Source organism: Ischnura elegans, chromosome 8 (genome assembly GCF_921293095.1).
Source record: "Ischnura elegans chromosome 8, ioIscEleg1.1, whole genome shotgun sequence".
NCBI classification, from domain to species: domain Eukaryota; kingdom Metazoa; phylum Arthropoda; class Insecta; order Odonata; family Coenagrionidae; genus Ischnura; species Ischnura elegans.
Genome location: NC_060253.1, coordinates 61341289 through 61359276, shown reverse-complemented (window position 1 = coordinate 61359276; position 17988 = coordinate 61341289). Strand labels below are relative to the sequence as shown.

The 17988-nt window shown below is 37.6% G+C and overlaps 1 protein-coding gene across 2 annotated transcripts in view; it reads left to right on the top strand.

Annotated features, from left to right (window-relative positions):
- Positions 1-17988, top strand: part of LOC124163554 (aquaporin AQPAe.a-like) — a 471658-nt gene that overhangs the window by 168743 nt on the left and 284927 nt on the right. The window contains exon 1 of one of the 2 annotated variants that reach the window (XM_046540540.1): positions 6271-6884. The exons of the other annotated variant lie outside the window; for it this stretch is intronic. Within the exon in view, the coding sequence (XP_046396496.1) occupies positions 6872-6884 (13 nt within the window). The 5' untranslated portion in view covers positions 6271-6871. Of the gene's footprint in view, positions 1-6270; positions 6885-17988 lie in introns of those variants that run through there. 2 annotated transcript variants of the gene reach the window in all.

The following is a 17988-nucleotide window of genomic DNA, read 5'->3' as shown; positions in this document are numbered from 1 at the left end:
ACTTCCGGAGCCGGTTGCAGCTTGCAAAAGGGTTGGAATGCGAAACTATCCTTGATGAATTGCACTTACTGTTCACGTACCAAGAGGTGAGGCAGTAGGTATTTCGCCATCTGCTATCGACTTTATAAATTAAAGAACACTTTCGTCTGCTACGCTCTCCCTCTGGCTGTTTCACTCGTGAAATCGAGCGGCTTTATGAAATTCAGTTTGCTTTTCATAGCCTCTTGGATAGTACTACAAAGCTTAACCTAGGCTATATCTGATTTTACGCGGCATATAAATGATTATTCTTTGTGTAATTTTATAGAGCTTTGCTCAGGACTTAAAATTTGGATGGGGCAAACATAATATAACAATGAAAACTTAAACCAACCAAGTTTCTTTCTCCGATAGCTGAATTTCTTCTGTCAGTGAAAATGTTAACCTTCATCTACATATTACGCCGCAAACAAACGCAGTACGAGTTTGGCAGTAGGTACTAGGACACCAACCGTTTATTTGCAAAAGCAAGAAAAAAATTTTCCTCTGTTGTGAGTTAGTGAGTTTTCTTGACAGCTTGGGTTGAAAGTAGCATTTTTATAGTCCTATATTTTCCGGGGGAAAAATTATCCATTTATCTTTTCAGCAAACGGTCACGTAATTTCTGCCGGAAATTCTAAAATAATATTATACATATCCCTGCGAAAGATATATTTTCAATATTTGCGCAATTTTATTGTCCGCAGAAAAATAAAATCTTCTGAAAAGGAGTGGATGTTGTTTTCTTCGATCCATTTATGGTTTAAGTGATAATAATGAGTTTTGAGGGCGCGATTACGGTTTTATTAGGGCAAAGTGTGTTCGAGTCTCGCATCCTATAGTGATGCCATTGATGAAATTTCCACCTTGTGCTAAAACACTTTTAAAATATTTGTTCGTGATTCCGGATACATAAAATAATGAACCTGTATTTACAAGCCAGCAATAAAACGAGTTAAGATGATAACAATAGGAGCGCTGGAAACGGGGGGTACGGAAATGCTGAATCACTTAGTCACTTGAGTAGGCTACTGTTACCATGTCGTACAATCATTGTGAATTGCTGATTTGAAGTTCAAATACTGCAAAATATTACTTTAAAAAACCACGCTTAGTGAAAAAAGAAAATAACGGCCTTCGGTCTTTTAAATTATAGTTAAAGTTCAAATATGTTTGATAAGAATATTACATAAAGTTTCAAAATAAAATTTCAGATAAAAATAAATGTGTTGCACATTTAAGATTATATTCGCTTTCAATAAGAGAAAAGGATGATGTCAATTGACCAGCAAGTATTAATTTTTATATTTGAAGAGACTTCATTACAACTGTATCGATTGCAGCGCCTCCATTAGATTTTGGTGGTCATTTTTAGAACTCCATATTTAATTTTTTTCTTAGTATTATTCGAGATACTATTCGATCATAGTAAAATTGTAAAAAAAATTGTTTTTTCATCCAGTTCAGAAATATCGTGAGCATTTCAGCACTCTAGCTAATCAGGAAGTAGTCGAAATTTGAGTTGCATGATTTCGTTCAAATGGACGAGCACACAAACAGGAAAACTAGTAAAATAAAACGTGGCATACATCTGGAAAAAATGAGTTTTACCTGCGTGTTAGCAATGAAAAGAAGCAGGTAAGAAAAAGAAATTATGGTTGGTGAGCCGGAAAAAAATATCAACATCTTTGTAGGCGTTTTACCCCATTTCATTCATCTCTAGTTGTATTTTGGTGGCATATGGCGAGTGGGAAGTAGAGACCTCAATCTTCAAAAATCATTTTTGGAGTATCTATAAATCGATGTGCCGGTATTGGGAAATTAGGAGTGATTACGAGAAGCAGCTGTGCGCCATAAATTATTCATTGCCTTGGAGTGAATGAAAGGTAAATAATACGTATAGCATTCCTATTATGGGAGGAATTCTTGATAGCCCCATCATTATGTACTGAATCAAGCCTCGGTGGCCTACACTTCTCTCGCAATTAAAGCAATTTACGGGTTCGAAGAGCTTCGGAATGACGCCTCCGCGGATGGCAGTACGAGTGAGATCTCGTATGAATCACCCAACGCGTTGTGTAAAGCGAAAAAAATGAGTGTTTTTTTCCTTCTCAAGTGCACATATATACATAAATGAACTCATGAGTCCCTCGTTCATTCATTGGCAGAAAAAAAACTGCGGCTAGGGATCGCATTATACTACATGCTAGTGTCCATATTCAGTTTCACTTATTTTTACCCATCAAATGATATATCTAGGAATAAACAGCGTACCACTAAAATAATTACTCCCTTCTTTTTTAACACATTTGTTTGTACAATAGTGCTGCAATGAATGTAATCCTTTAATTTATATCCTTGTGAAAACAATTAGTGCCAAATTTTAAGAAACGCTTGCAATTTTCCGAGATTATAAAATTTATTACTTCTTAGGTTTCAATTTTACTTCATCATCTTCAAGCTACTAATCTATTTAGTTTGGACGTTGCACCCATGTAATTCGTGCCGGTAATATTGAAGCCTGGTTCGTAATAAATTTGTTAATCTTGGAAAATTGAAAGTGTTTTTTGTATTTGGAAAATTCCACCCAAGTACGCTTGAAACTCCGGAATTTAATTAGTGCCACGTTTACTAGAGCGTGATTTTATCTTAAGATTAATTGTTTTTTTAAACGCTTGAGTCAATTTTTTAAGCAACTGATCGCACTATATTTCCTAAGAAAGCATAGGATCGTGGTAGAGTAATGGAAAAAGTTTTTGGGATTTCGAGGCCTGGAGGAATTTAAATCTAGGCGGTGCCTTCAGATTTTCTCGTGCGAAAAAACCTTACAATTTTGATTTTCATAATTTTTTGAAACTATCACTGATGTCCCAGAGAAATGTCCCTATTTAGAGTACTATGAATTTGTATCTTAACTCTCTTGCATGCTCCTTTATCTAATAAAACACTCAACCTGAACAATACCGATAAAAGTTTTCTGCAAACTTCTCTTACATGTCACACACTTTAGTTCACAATACTAGGTATATTATTACACACTTTCCTCTGCAAGTCTAGGCACTGCTCCGTTAACTAAGATTAGTACCAGTGTTGTTTTTAGATAACTCTCTCAAGTCACTTTTCCACGTCACAGTCACATGGTTAGCGAAATACGTGAGAGATAATTTGGTAAATAAAAAAAATATGACATTTGATTTCTCCCACTGCGGAATTTCGAAGGCTGCAAAATGTTGGAAGTTTAAAAAAAAACTCGGTCAACACGTAGGTGGGGAAGTCGAAAAAGGCTATTTCCAAAGACAAAGAAACCTCTATTGCCCTTGAGGTATTCGAACTTCGAAGTGTTTGGATGAGGGTCAATTGTCTTTTCTATTTCTGCTGATGTAGGCGTATCTCCCGATTTCTTTATTATTGTCTGCCATTTCGCCTACGAGTTCGTACGTACTGCCTCATTCTACATTTTGCTCACTGCATCCCAGACCATGGGTCAAACGGTGTATTACGGTGACTGTATGGTACCTACATCCTGCGGACAGGTAATAAATCGGTGAAGAAGGGGAATAACTGGCCTGTTCTATATAGCCCGAATCCAGAAGATCTATTTACTATTTCTCTCTCTTATTTGTCTCAACAATACATCTAATTAGAAAATACTAAATATTAATTAAGGCTCTCCCGTGTGAAACCTTCATGCTATGGAAGTTAAAACTAGTACAGTTTTGAAGGTTTTTCGTGACATTCAAAGAACTCGACCGCGGTGTCGTAACATAGTTGTCTTTCAAGTAACCTGCAGAAGTATTCGTATTACGAAAGTTACCTGAAGACGTAGCATCATCACAATTTCCGGTTACCTAAAGATATAAGGCCTTTTAGAAACTTGGTGGTACCCATTAAGTTTAGAAAGAGAACTTTAGATAAAACTATTCTTTTCTTTAAATTAAGGAGTGCATTTTAAAAGTATGAGTCAAAGGCAAAGAAATTTCTTTATCCTCATGCGCTATGCTTCTCAAAATGTTTTTCTTGATTTATGTACTCCCGTATCTCATCTTGGTAGAAGTCTAGAGGTCACTTAGAAGGAGAGGCCATGTCCTTGTAATGCCTATATTCTCTGCTCCTATTATACATCCACTATTGCCTCCCTATAGGTGACGATTGATTTATTCTTTTAGAGGATCGGCTAGGTGAAGTCTGAGGAGAGGAAACAGAAAATGAGAGAGAAATTGAGTGGGTGTGTGTAAGTAGGTTATTTTGAGTGCCTCATCTACGTATGGCGTTTGTGCGACTTGGTTATCTTCTGGCGTTTTCCTTCATGGGGTGCCATTCGGGTTTCCCACAGGGTGATTTCAGTTGTCGGACTTCTACAAGATTGAAAGTGAATGGGAACTCGGTGTCGGCAAGTCGTAAACTCCCTCTTATGGAATGTTTGTGCATTAAAAGATCCATCCTAGGAGTTTACGTAAGCGGGAAAAAGCGTTTTTTTCGGTCTTATTTTCCACATTTTGCTTGGATAAAAATTTAATTGGCCATGTCTACTTTTTGCCTTGTATTCTGTCGCATCAACTCAATGGTTTCTGTGATGAAACTAACCCAGGAAATTGGTTTTCACAGAGAATGTATCCCATCTTATTAAGATTAGGGAGCTAACTCACTCGAGGCCGTGATCTGACCCATTTATAAAAATGATATCAACAAAAGTTTAAAATAAATAATTATACATCATCCTATGTAATTGAAATAATTATTTTTCCTCTGTCAAACCTCAGTGGAGTGGTGAATAGCTTTGGATGTCGATCCCGGGGACCCGGATTCAATCTCTCACTAAAAAGATTTCAAAGGTAGTACTTTTGTATCAGGCATGTAACCTACTTGGATTCTTTTTAGTGAGTACTTTAAGTACGGTTCTCTCTGGTCCAGATGGGAAGTGAAACCTGCAAAGATTTGCCTCTCGTTGAGAGTATATCGGTGTCCTTTCCATTTTTCCATTTTTTTCTTGAATTCCGACGCTGGGTTCCTCTCCCAACTCCTACCGCATGGTAGAAATAGCCATCGGTTTAGCTTAGTATCTCCAGATCAATCAGCATTTCATACAATCGAAACTCAATTTAGAGAGAAATCTATGGAAAAGTGTTTTTAGTAGAGTGGAATTTAACACCCAAAGCCATCCTCCCTGACTACACTACGGGAAAAATGGAATAGTTGTATGTATAAAGAGTAAATGTAGAAAGAAAAAAATCGATAAGTATTTTATGTCAACTTGTTCCAATTTTCCGGCTTCAATTTGCGCAGCCACAAAAATGGAATGAAAATTCGATTTGTGCATACATTCCACACAATTACTTTATTCCCGACCGTTTTTTCTAAACTTTCATTTATAGGTCTTACCTTGATAATGACCGAGTATCGTTGAAACTATGGCCGGGTATTATGTAAAAGTGTGAATTTTTCAATTTCAATGATAATTTCTCCACTATGTCAATACTTCATGGCATCACTTTGAAGTTCACATACGTTTCGGAGATGAAATATATTTTGCCTTGACCAGGTCTCAAACCAAACCCCTCGAATTTTCGTCAGGTCCTCTAACCAGTGGCGCAGCGAGGGGGGGTTTTAGGGGATAAAACCCTCCCCCCCCCCAGAGCTCAGAAACGTTTTTAAGTTTTATCCGTTTTACTTAATTGGGTTAATATTACTTACAGAACAGTGTAAATATCAATAAAATATCCCTCCGAAAGCCGTAAAACTCACCATTTTGAACTATTTATCTTGAAATGTTTCTGAAGGAGTGCCCCCGCACCTTCCCGCTTACCCTGGCGAGTATTCCACACCCCCAGACACCCCAGTATTACTTGTGCCTAAAACCCCCCTAGCCTTAATTCCTAGCTGCGCCTACTTCTTTCTGCATCTACTTTCTTCCGCTGTGAATCCCAGTCCGGAGGATTCTGGTTCAAATCCAGGTCAATGTAGGTGATGCCTCCGCTATCGGACCTTGAAACCTGATTCACCCGGAAGGTCACCGTGGGCTCGCATCCATTTGACTCAACTGGATCTTCCGTCCGATGGAGAAAGTGCGGCTCGTTCCGGCTTGGGTGTTGAAATATCAATGGACTGGTGGTGGGTTATTGGCGCTGCAGAATTAAACCGGAGATGGTGGGAGGAGTGGGAGAGAGAGAGAGGAGGGGACCGTGTTTAGAACGTGGAGGAGAAGTATGGAGGGAGAGAGAGTGTGAGGAAAGAGAGATATGGTGTTGCATTGGCGGGGAGGAAGCTGCCACGAGAGATAGAACTTGACGAAGACCTTGCCCGCCTGTCTCGGGGAGTAGTGACTCTTGGTAGTTCTCCCGGTGCTGTTCGGTTCCGTACAGGTCTTAAGTGTCGGGAGGACCACGGAAGCTGCACTAAGGATCGTAGACTTGAGTGTGTGGGCTGGAGAAAACAGTGCTCTATAATCCCACAAAAAATCTCGTTTTCGCCGGTGCTGCCTTCATTGTCCGCGGGACGGTTTCCGTTCGCGGTGTCTTGTGTGATCTCCCAGGACAGAAGAGAAGCTAAGGGAAGCAGCGGCTGGGTCTGCGGAGGACTCTAGACCTGGCAGACAAGAATTATTTCCCCCCAACCCGAAAGGACCAAGGGAGGAAGAGGAGATTCATTTTAATAATCTCCCCCTAAAAAATTCAAAGCGGCGCTAAAAAGTTATCCATTCTCTCTCCCCTCCTTCCTTCCGGCGCGGGGACGTTTATGTAAGGAGCTCTCTAATAACATCCCTGGAAGAGAAAGAAAAGAAAATATATATTTTAAAGGGACAACTTCTTCTTCTTCTTCACTTCTTAAGAAGATTCGAGCGAAAGGAAGTGGAGCCATGGATTCGAAAAGTAAGAGTGAAAGTTTTGTCCCGACAATTTTCTTCTTTTTTTTTGCGTTATTCATTTTTTATTTGGTGTTCTTTATTTCTCCATGGCGACGTCCTTTTTTTGTGTCGTTCGAAATTGTCCCTTTCTCTCCCTACCATCCCAATCCTTTATAGTTCGGAGAGAAACCCTTCCTTATACCCCTGAGGAATTCTTCTCCCCATCTTTTCCCTTCAGCCCCCGCGAGATGTCTCCTTGTCCTCTTTTTCCAACCAATCGTACCCTGCTAATCGAATTTTGTGTCGGTGAGCATTTTAATTTTCGCGGAGTGCTCGTATATTTCTTCTCCGTCCCCCCCAAAAAGCCCTACTTTTTTCGTCTCGTTTCTCCGACAGTCTTTTGTCATTTTACTACGTGGCTCCACATTCTTCTTATTCTCTTTCTCTCTCACGCCTGCCTCTTTTAAATCTTGGGTCTAACTATTCATTCTCTTCTTTTATCTTCTTTATCCGAACCGTTTTTCGCCTTTGTTTCCGATTCGAGTTTTTGTCTCCCCGTTGAAATTCGCGCCTCTATTCCGCCTTCCTTTTTTTTCTCGTCGCAGTGAACGTGATTATACCCCATCGAAGTTTTTATTATCTTGAGAGGCTAATCCTTTGTGTGGACAATTTTTAGGGATACCGTGATGTGCTCATTGCGTCCAGGGAGACTATAGGTGCATTGTAGGCATACCAGACGGGGGAATGTGCTCTTTGGGTGCATTCAAGTTTTTGGCTCGAGTTGAAGTGGAATATACAGTGGAACTTAGATAATTCGAATATCAACGTACCAGTTAAAACCTACGAATTATCCTAAAATTCGAATTCAAGAAGTCCCTAATAAATAGGTCTAAAAAAATAAAATTCAAAAATCTTTATTTAACAGACACTCTTAATCAACTTAAAGCTGGAAGGCGATACTTGGTGGAACTTGGTGACAGGAAACGTAATGAAGATACACTTTTGTATGTTCCAATGGAGTTTTACTACCAACCCAGGTTTCGACAGTACACTATGTATTTATCAAGGTCGGCATTAAAACTCCTGTGGAACATACAAAAGTGTATCTTCATTATGCTTCCAGGCACTCTTAAAATATAAATACTTCGATTAAATCCTGGATATAAACAGTTACTTATACCACTTATTTTATAAGAGCGCGACCCGCTGTAACTGTTTATATCCAGGAAATAATGGAATACCACATAGTTAACCAAGAGTTAGTGAATTTTTTTTTTTTTTTTACTTCGATTAAAACCTATTAACAAGATTAAAGTAACCTTAAAACAGGAATATTTATTTAAAAAAACTACGAAGTTGGTTTGGAGTGGTTGGCGCGGATGGCGGGATGGGAAGGGCTGGTCATCAGACTCTACACTGGCCAGTATTTTGTCAAACACAAACCTTTTGACAATGATGTTAGTAAAGCATATTTTCAGATGGATTCACAATTATTTTCAGTCACTGTTTATAATTTATACCGTAATTTGACACACCAAAAGTTCTAATTATCCAAAATAAAATTCGAATTATCCACGATTTTTAGCATTGTTTGAATACAAAATGCTTGGGACCAAGATTCGCATTAAAGAATATTTCGAATTATCCAGGTTCCACAGTATATGCAATTGCGGTGATAAATGCAAAGATGGAAATATATATCATATACATGCCTTTCATTGGTATTAGTCACTTAATGTAACTCTTCGTATAAGGACAAAAGTGGAATAACTAATGAGAAGCAAAATTTACATCGGCTTAATAACACAGTCGAGTATTTTTTTCAAAGTTATACCGGTTTCTCACACAAGATCATTGTAATTAGAATTTGTTTTGATATTTATGCCAGGGGTTAATATTTCCATGATAAAATCACGTGGCCTAGCCGGAATTCAATTCCGGATCTTCTGATTGCGTTTAGGGTTGATACCAGCTACATCACCACATCCGGCGCTAAATAGCTCTGCATTTGATCGTTTGATTCCGTAGAAGATTACATATTACATGCAGATGATTTTTGTTGATTGAAGTTTGGTAGTTAAATATCTGATTTTGAGCTATTTTTGGTGGTACATGAATAACAATGCTTACCGCCCTATATAGTTTAAAAGTGATGAGGCTCATAGATGAATACTTTAATAGGCATATATTATTTTAATACCTATATATTTCAGAAGATAATCTTTGAAAAATTGTGCTTGTTGGAAAAGTCGGGCTATTAAAAACACACATACATTATACATACGAGGTAAACTTCCAAATAAATAAGATCGAGTCAAGTTCGTGTAAAGGAACAGCCTGCCTCAGCTGATGCCGAAATACTTCTGTGAGTGATTAAGAAATTCCTACCAATCGCTTGAAAAATTGCTTATCTGTACTCGCTCCGATTATTTATCTGAAGATGATTGATTGATGTCATCTGAGGAGCTTATCAGGCTGGAAGGATGGAATATGGTGCTCTGAATTTGGGTCCTATCATTCAACGCTCTGTATGCTGCTGAAAGACATACTGTGTAGCATTCTCTAAATTTTTATTTTCTCTAATTCATAATGTCCGTTGTGAGTGACAGATATCTAACGATGCAATAATAACTACGATGAAGTTTCACGTTTGAGATAACTACCCGCTTTGTCATCATCGCTCTCTTATCTTATTTTGTAAGATATCACGTATCAATTTGCTCTCCCCCGCTATTTGTAACTACCGTGAAAATGATTTCATAACCAATCAGATTTAAAAAATTATAAATGCAGATCATTCCACATTATACACTCGTTTTATTTTACTCAAATGGTGGATATAAGTGGCGGCAGTTGAGATCTCGAAATTTTTTCATCTACCGGTGACAGTGTGCATAGTATTAAAGTGAATACATTGTTATACTATTGTATCATTTAAAATAGTCAGTTGGTAAGCTGGGTATACGAATGCGTAAGTCTTACCTCTTGAAAAGCTACTCGTGGTGGCAGTATTAAGTTCATGTTAATAAAATTCATTTATATGCCCTCTTTTACATGATAATCAGTTGTCATGCTTGCCTCTAATTTTCTTCCATCGTAAAATACGGCTGCGCTACAAGGCCAGGAAATTTGATAATTATCATGTTCTTTAAAAGTGACTTAAGTTTCACTGTGAGATTCAGTTATGTCAGTAGGCATAAACTGATGTAAAAAATATAATGTAACGTAATGTTAAATAAAAACTTTTGGGCTACGTTGCCGCGATTTTTAATGAATTTCTTGTGTCAACGAATCCTTTTACAATGTACTTCATTCAGAAGTAATCTGGAAAATCTTCAGATTCAGATTCCCTGAAGAAAGCGACCAGCATCGGTCAAGAAACGTTGGGGTCACCCAAACATTGACGCGGCAATATAGCCCAAACGCTTTTCTTAAGCAGTACCCGCGGAAGTTTTAACGAAAAATTAAAATGTAACGGTTTGACATGTTATGCTCCTCCCGACGGCCTGGGTTGAGAATCAATTTTTAATGAATTTCTTGCGTCAACCACTCCTTTTACAATGTACTTCATTCAGAAGTAATCTGGAAAATCTTTGAAGCTATAAAATACCCACTGCTCTCGCTCCTGAAAAAATCTCAAGGCCTCATGGCACTCATTGCGAGGCTATTGAAATAAGTCGTGAAGTTAAAAATCATTTATGAACATGAAGAAACTCCTGACCAATGCTACTAAAAATTCGCTGTGTACAATTCTACATTGTTCTCACGGTTTATCACATTTTCGTTCTTAACTCTTTTTTTCCTCTTGATTTCAGTTTTTGATATTTATATCTTTGACTTCCGTGAGGAAGATAAAGTTCAATAACTTCTATTAAGCTATATATTTCATATAGTTAAAAGTTATTGATTCTTAAACAATTTTTATCAAATTAACTAATTTTCGTCCACATGGCATTAAAAAATAACGCTAATAGGTTTAAATTCGACAAATTCAGACGTTATGTAGTGGCAGTTTGTTATATTGACATAAAAAGTAGTTGTACTTTTCAACAATTATTTTAATGCGTATGACGCGTTTAGGCTCACTGAGCTACAACACAGATAAGGTACAAGACTTGTACCATCTCTTTCTTGTACCAGATTGTGGCTCTGTGAGCCGAAACTCGTTGTGCGCATTAAAACAATTGAAAAGTACAACTACGTTTTATTTCAATAAGGTGAAGTGGACGGAGAAGGGGAGAAACGACGAAGTGTTGGAGATGGTGGGTAAGGAGAGGCAGCCTCCAGATGAGATACGCAGGCGACAGAAGGTATGGATGGAGCGAGGTGAAGGGGATGTTGAAAATAGTGCTGGAGGGTTGAATGTTTGGTAAACGAGGGAAAGACAGGAAGGGAGTACGATTTAAAGATGGAATGAAAGGGTGTAGACCTTATCGTCAGTTGAAGAGGGAAGAACATGAAGTAAGGCCTTTATTAGACGAGGTGGCCAGGCGACGTCGCCAGTGACGAAATCGGCTACTCAGCTTTTCATGGGTCATTGATTCTTAAGGATGAGGGTAGCCAGCTACGTAGGCACACTAGCGACTGACTGGCTACCGAGCCCCGTCGCCACTCTGGTCACCACTGGCTACACATACTGGCAACTCTGCGTTGTAGCATACGGAGCTTATTACTCTAGGTCGCCAGTCTCACGTCACCACTCGGTCAGTACACATCGCTGGGTACGGGAAAAACGGAAAAAATTTCTCGCTATTGAACTGGCTACATATCTGGCTACATAACTGGCTACTAGATTTGGTAGCCAGGGCGTCGCCAGCTACTGCCGCTGGCGACGTCGCCTGGCTACCTCGTCTAATAAGGGCCTAAGGTGAGGCTGCCAGAATGCTTCTAAAGTACTCCATGGTAATCTTCCTTGATCGGTAGAATACTTTGAATAATAAATGCTAGTGGTATTTTTATCGATTAGATTTGAACGCGCGTAAATTTATTTCTATTCCTCATGTTGTGCTAATGCTAATGCCTCATGTTCAAAATGTATCACAGGCTCTGAAATTATTTCGATACACTTTAAGTACTCACTCCTCAACGTTTTATTGGACAAAAAAGGGGTCCGAAAGATGTCACAAGCATGTGGTTTTCATTCTTTATCTCACCCACTTGGCCGAAGTGCATTTTCTGGATTTTGTTAATCGATTTTTATCCGAGTTTCTTCTGTGATTATCGCAACCATATACCAAGTAGATCACCAAATCTTTTACTTATTTGTTACACTTACTGGCATGCCGTTTATGTTAAATTTTTATTTTTTCCATTTTATACCTTGATGTCAATATTGTTCCACGATTTATATTTAGATTATGAGATCTATGACATGTTGAAATAAAATGCCTAATAAACAGGATTGATGTTTGATGATTGGTTTCTGGGATAATTCCGCATCGACTCATTTTTGGCGGCTTGATGTTGAATCGATTATTATTGGGATGCCCAATTATTTTGAAAAGTGCATAACAATGACTTCGAAATGTTTGAACTAAAATGGGATTAAATATGAATTCCAGGAAATAATTATTTTATCGTTAGCTTAGTTTTGAGCACTAGCATTTTGAATTCTCGGTACTCAATTTTCGCACACTGCTACCACTAACTATAAGAACTAATATTCGTTTTATTTCTTGGTATAAAAGATATCAATTCGTAAAAAGCATCTTTTTAAATAAATGAAATTGTAAAGATTACTCGGCCTTGGCTCTAGAGAGAAAAGAGGTTTAAAAATCAACATTACGTGAGGATTAGATTTTGTGAAAGAGGTGCTCTTCTTTAATTCTTTCTGTGAAGGCTATAAAACTGAATTAAATATACTTTTTCAGTTCATTTCTCCACAAAAGGCTGACGCGATGGATGTGTATCTTTACCATACGAGGATGAAGCATTGTGAATTCTGTATGCATAATCCTCGCAGGCTGCTATCTCTAGCTGCAAGAACTAATATTCATTTTAATACTTGGAATACCAGATACTAATTGGATCAAAGCATCCTTTTTAATGAAATGAAAATGATAAGGTAACTCAGCTATGGCTCTCGAGAGCAAAACGTTTAAAAAATTCTACATTACGTGAGAATTAGGTTTTGTGAAAGAGGTCTTTCTATTTGATTCTTTCCGTGAAGGTTATAAAAATGAATTTAATATGCTTTTTCAGTTCATTTCTTCACAAGAGGCTGGCACGGTCGACTTATGTATCTTTATTGTACGAGGATGATGCATGGGCGTCCGTTTTCGCACGTTAATTCGGATTATTTGGCTACTTTTCACGCGGCGCGAGCTTCCATACATTGGAATTTGCACAGTTAATTGCCTCGCGAGTAGCTGCTTCCCCTTTGTGCATCGGATGACTCTGGCCTTTTCGGAACTCTTTTGTTTCCATCTTTTTTTTTGTTGCCCCTCTTAACCTTCTCACCCTTCGCGCCCTTCTAAGGAGGGGGGAAGGCATCCTCCCCTTACTCTTTTGGCTCCGTCGGGTTTTCCCGGGTGAGTAAATCCATTTTGCATTTCCAGAGGTCTCATCTCAATAGCACCTCTTTTTTCGCCCTCCATCTCCTCAGTGTTTTTTTTATATTCTTCCCAGTTCCTTCCGCGCCAAATTGTTTTCGACCATCGTCCTAATTGAATCTCTTTTTCGCCTCGCTTCCTTTTCTTGTTTCCATCTTCTCCGTCTCCTTTATTCTATCTTAATTTGTTTCTCTTTTTTTATTATTCCTCCCCCTTCCCGTTTCTAAATGCGATTAGGATTGATGGGGACATCGCTGTGGGGTCGCTTTGGCGTCTTTATTTGTGACGGATGACCATTTCGTGTGTGTCTCTTTTTCTCTTCCCAATCTTCCTTCTTTCTTTCAAGTCCTTAACCCTTTTTAGCCTTGCCTTCTCCTTGTATTTCCTTCCTGTATCATCCTCCCACGTTGAAGTCTTCGTTATTGAATGTCGAACTTTATTCATTTGCTCACATACAGCATTACTGTCAGTCGCTTAGCAAGGGGGGAGGTTCGAGGAATCCGGACCCCCCCCCCCACCGGAATATAAAAAAACAATTACTTTCCTCGATAAAAGAAAATAAAATATTGAAAAACCATGAATTCACTATAGATTTATTTTAAAAAAGGAGGTTTTTCGATTGTGAAAAGTGTTAAAATTAGTTTAAAACCCTCTACTTAGCACCCTGTTTTTTGAAGCATTTTCCAGCCTGGTTTTGGATCCCCACGAATAAAATTCCTGGCTACCAGAAAACAAAATATCGAAAAATCATGAAGATAAAAAGTGTTTTTTTAACAAATGAAGTTTTTTCGACTGTTAAAAGTGTCAAAATTAGGTTAAAACCCTCCACTTTGTATATTGTATATTGCGAGGCACGATGGGGAGGAAGTTCTTAATACTAGTAACGTTAGGCATTGCAATAACTCCATTGGGTTTTATTTTATCACAATGTATTTTGATGTTACGAACAACATTATCTAATATATATGTTGAAATGTGCATTGTGTTAAAATAAAACCCAGTTGAATTATTTCAATGTCTCTAATTATTACCCAGTTTTTAAAAATATTTTTCCCTCCTGGGTTTAGCCCCCCCCCATAAACAAAATTCCTGGCTACACCACTGATTACTACCCGCTTAGGATGACTCAGTAACTGTTTTGAAAATAAAGAAAATTTTATTAATATAATCGTCATATTTTTATTTATTAAATACGATAATACAATTTTGTATTTCCATTTAGCGAAGTAAGGTAGCTTGTAAGGCATTGAGCCTGTCTTTATTTATGACGGACGGCCATGTCTTTTGCCTCTCTTTCTCTTCTTACCCTTACGTCTTTCACTACAGTCCGTAACCTTTTTTAGCCTTGCCTTCTCCTCATATTTCCTTCCTCTGAGATACCTTCATCCCCCACGCGGAAGTCTCCGTTATCCAAGTGTTATTGGATATTATTTATTTTCTTGCAATAACAATAGATTTTGCTCCGATTTCTATTACTATGAACAGACATTACCAAGAGTAACATTTATTTCATAAGGGAAGGCTGAAGTGAGTGCTATGGTGGTTTTGAAGATTTAAGGAAAAAAAGAGGTTTGTTTCAAAGTTTTTAAAAATTGTTTCACCGAATGGACTAATAACATTTAGAATTCACGGCATAAATATACCAAAAGTCTATTTCCTTGCAATTCAAAATTGATCTATTTTCCGTAAATCTTTATTTGCTGTGTCATCTTGCCGATTACCAACTTACGTAGACCAGGTGAAGGATATTACGACGGAAGTATATCGGAACAGGAAGGGATGGTCTCTCTTATTGCGTCATAATTCCACAAGTGTCATAGCTTTCCTATATTTCGTGATTTTTTTTCATTTGTAATTTAGTTTTTCCAAGTAGTTTCCTGCTTTCTCCTTAAAAACGCATTCAAAGAACTTCGACCGCATTTTCTCTCCTCATTGCCAATATATCGTATCGTATAGCACCTACGATTGTATGGCATCAGTTCATTTCCTGCTTCAGTGACATTTATACCCTGCGTTATTACTCCGGCAATAGGAAGGAATTTTCTGCTTCCTAAGGGGAACTGGACGGTACTGAATAGATGAAAGAAACACAAGGGGATGGAGATTTCAGAACAGGAGAACAGACCTCTCTTTCCTTATGCTTGAACAAATTCATTCATGTTTATTCTGTTCCCCTATTTTATGGTAATTTTTTAAATTTGTATTGGTATCTTGCAAATTCATTGCCTATTGTACTGCCTAGCGTCGCATCTATGTTTTATCAAATGGCTAATACAGACTTCTCCCCTCTTCTTTCCCTATTGCTCGTGTATATTAGCATATTGTGTGAATAATGCAATAGCATCAGTTCGGTTTCTGTTTACGAGGATGAGTTACACTCAATTAGCTATTAGTATTTTTAATTTTTTTAAAACTTAATTCTTGTTAAAATTTGAGCTAGTACATGCAATACAAGGTCGTTCCAATATTCCATAATTATTTCATGCGTATCACGCGTTTCGGCTTATAGAGCTATCAACTGGTGCAAGACATTGTAATGGATGAGAGAATATCACACTTATACATTTGAGGAAGGGGTGCGGAAGGATTTGACAAGTTTGAGGAAGGGGTGGAGAACAGAAGTACAGGAGGAAGACAGTGAGGAAACATGCAACATAGCATAGAAACATGAAAGGGAGAAAACATGCAGAGATCAGGAAAAACTAAGGGATAGAATAAGAACAATATTTATTCTACTTATTAATAAATTACAGAATATATATTTGCAATAAATAAAGCAGTAAAGTAGAATAATTTTGACTATTCACTTACTACCGTAGAAGTAAAGATATACAAAGTAAAAACCAGTCGATTTTTGTTTTCTTAGACCAGGATTTAAACAAATAATAGTTCGCTAATAAACATCGGTAGAGTAGAAGTGAAGCTTCCTCTATTATATGGCGTGACTACTCGACATAAATACTAACAGTTTCAAGACTTTGAAAATGATGCGCGGTAACGAAACCATGGTCAGACAAAATGAATCAACATGTGGAAAAATGTATTTATTTATTCCTTCAACTCCTACTATAAAGGATTTCCACCAAGTCACGCCCAATGCTATTATTTAAAAATGTCTTCCATTTAAGAATAAGATTCATAGCATTTGCTTTTTACATCCTTTCTCATCTTTGGAATTAAACTACTGCATTACTTATAGTTTAACGTAAAAGTATAAGAATAAATTGAGAACTAATAAAACCGTTAATAAATAAAAATATGCTACAAAAGAAATTGTACAGAACTTTACAAAACATACATGAATCGATTTACTACATTGAAAAGTTCAAGTAGTTTGGGCTAGATAGGAGTAGGCACAGTTGTGATCGGAAAATATGTACGCCTTTGATATTATAGAATAAGTTTTGAGCAAGTTATGCGTCGTGAATAAATACCGCTCGAGTAGAAGTAAAGCTTCCTCTCTTAAGCGGCGTCTAATATCTTTATATTTTTTATCGTGCCTTCAAGTGTCACATCTGTGTTGCATCAAATCACAAGAGTCTTCTTCCCTCTCCTCTCGCTATTGCTTTTACATCGTAGAGTAATGTGTGTACAATGTAATAGTATCGAATAATGTCCTCGTTGAGAGGACGCATTACACCCACTCTACCAATCATATTTTGATTTATTCAAAGCTTATTGCTTGTTCGCACTTAAGCAAATATCTTGAATTTTTATTGCATAGGTAGTAGATCTCTATGTTTGCGATATAGATAAATGTTGAGAGAAGAGAAAAGTGGATCAATGTTTTCTATCACCGTCATTTAGCTGTAATCAATAAGACATAATATATAACGTAATATATATAACATAATATAACGTTATATAGCTATAATCAATTACACCCACTCATATAATCATGTTTTGATTTTTTCACAGCTTATTTCTTATTCAAACTTATGCAAATACCTTGAATTTTCATTGCATAGGTGGTAGACCTCTATATTTGCGATATAAATAAATGTTGAAAGAAGAGAAAAGTGGATGAATGTTTTTTACCAACTTTATTTAGCTATAATCAATAAAATTTGTTGTTCATGTTTATATTTGTTTTTTATCATGGATATATTTCACCACGTCAACCCTGAAACGATCTCATATGTTAAAAACTAGTCATTTTTTACCATAGACTGAGTTTTTTTAAACAAGTAATGCGTCGCGAATAAATACAGCTTGAGTAGAAGCGATGCTTCCTCTCTTGCCCGGCGTCTAATATCTTCCGCGACTACTCCTGTAGCGAGCGGAAGGCGTTTCGATTTCCCATGGGGAAAAAGTATGGTGGAGTGCAGATGAGGGAGGATAGTTCGTACGATGGAGATTTCAAAACAGGAGGACGGTCTTCCTTATTTTCTTATCTTTCCGAGGGAGAGCGCCAAGGAAGAAGACAACCCGGGTCCGGAGGTGGAGGGGTGGGGTAGAGCGATAATGTGCTTTAATTCGATTCCTTTCGTTTGTGTACGGTGAAGGGAGGGCCGTAACCCTTGTCACTCCAGGCTTCTTTTCTGCTTCCCCCTCTAGACTTTCACGTCCCTTTGTTTG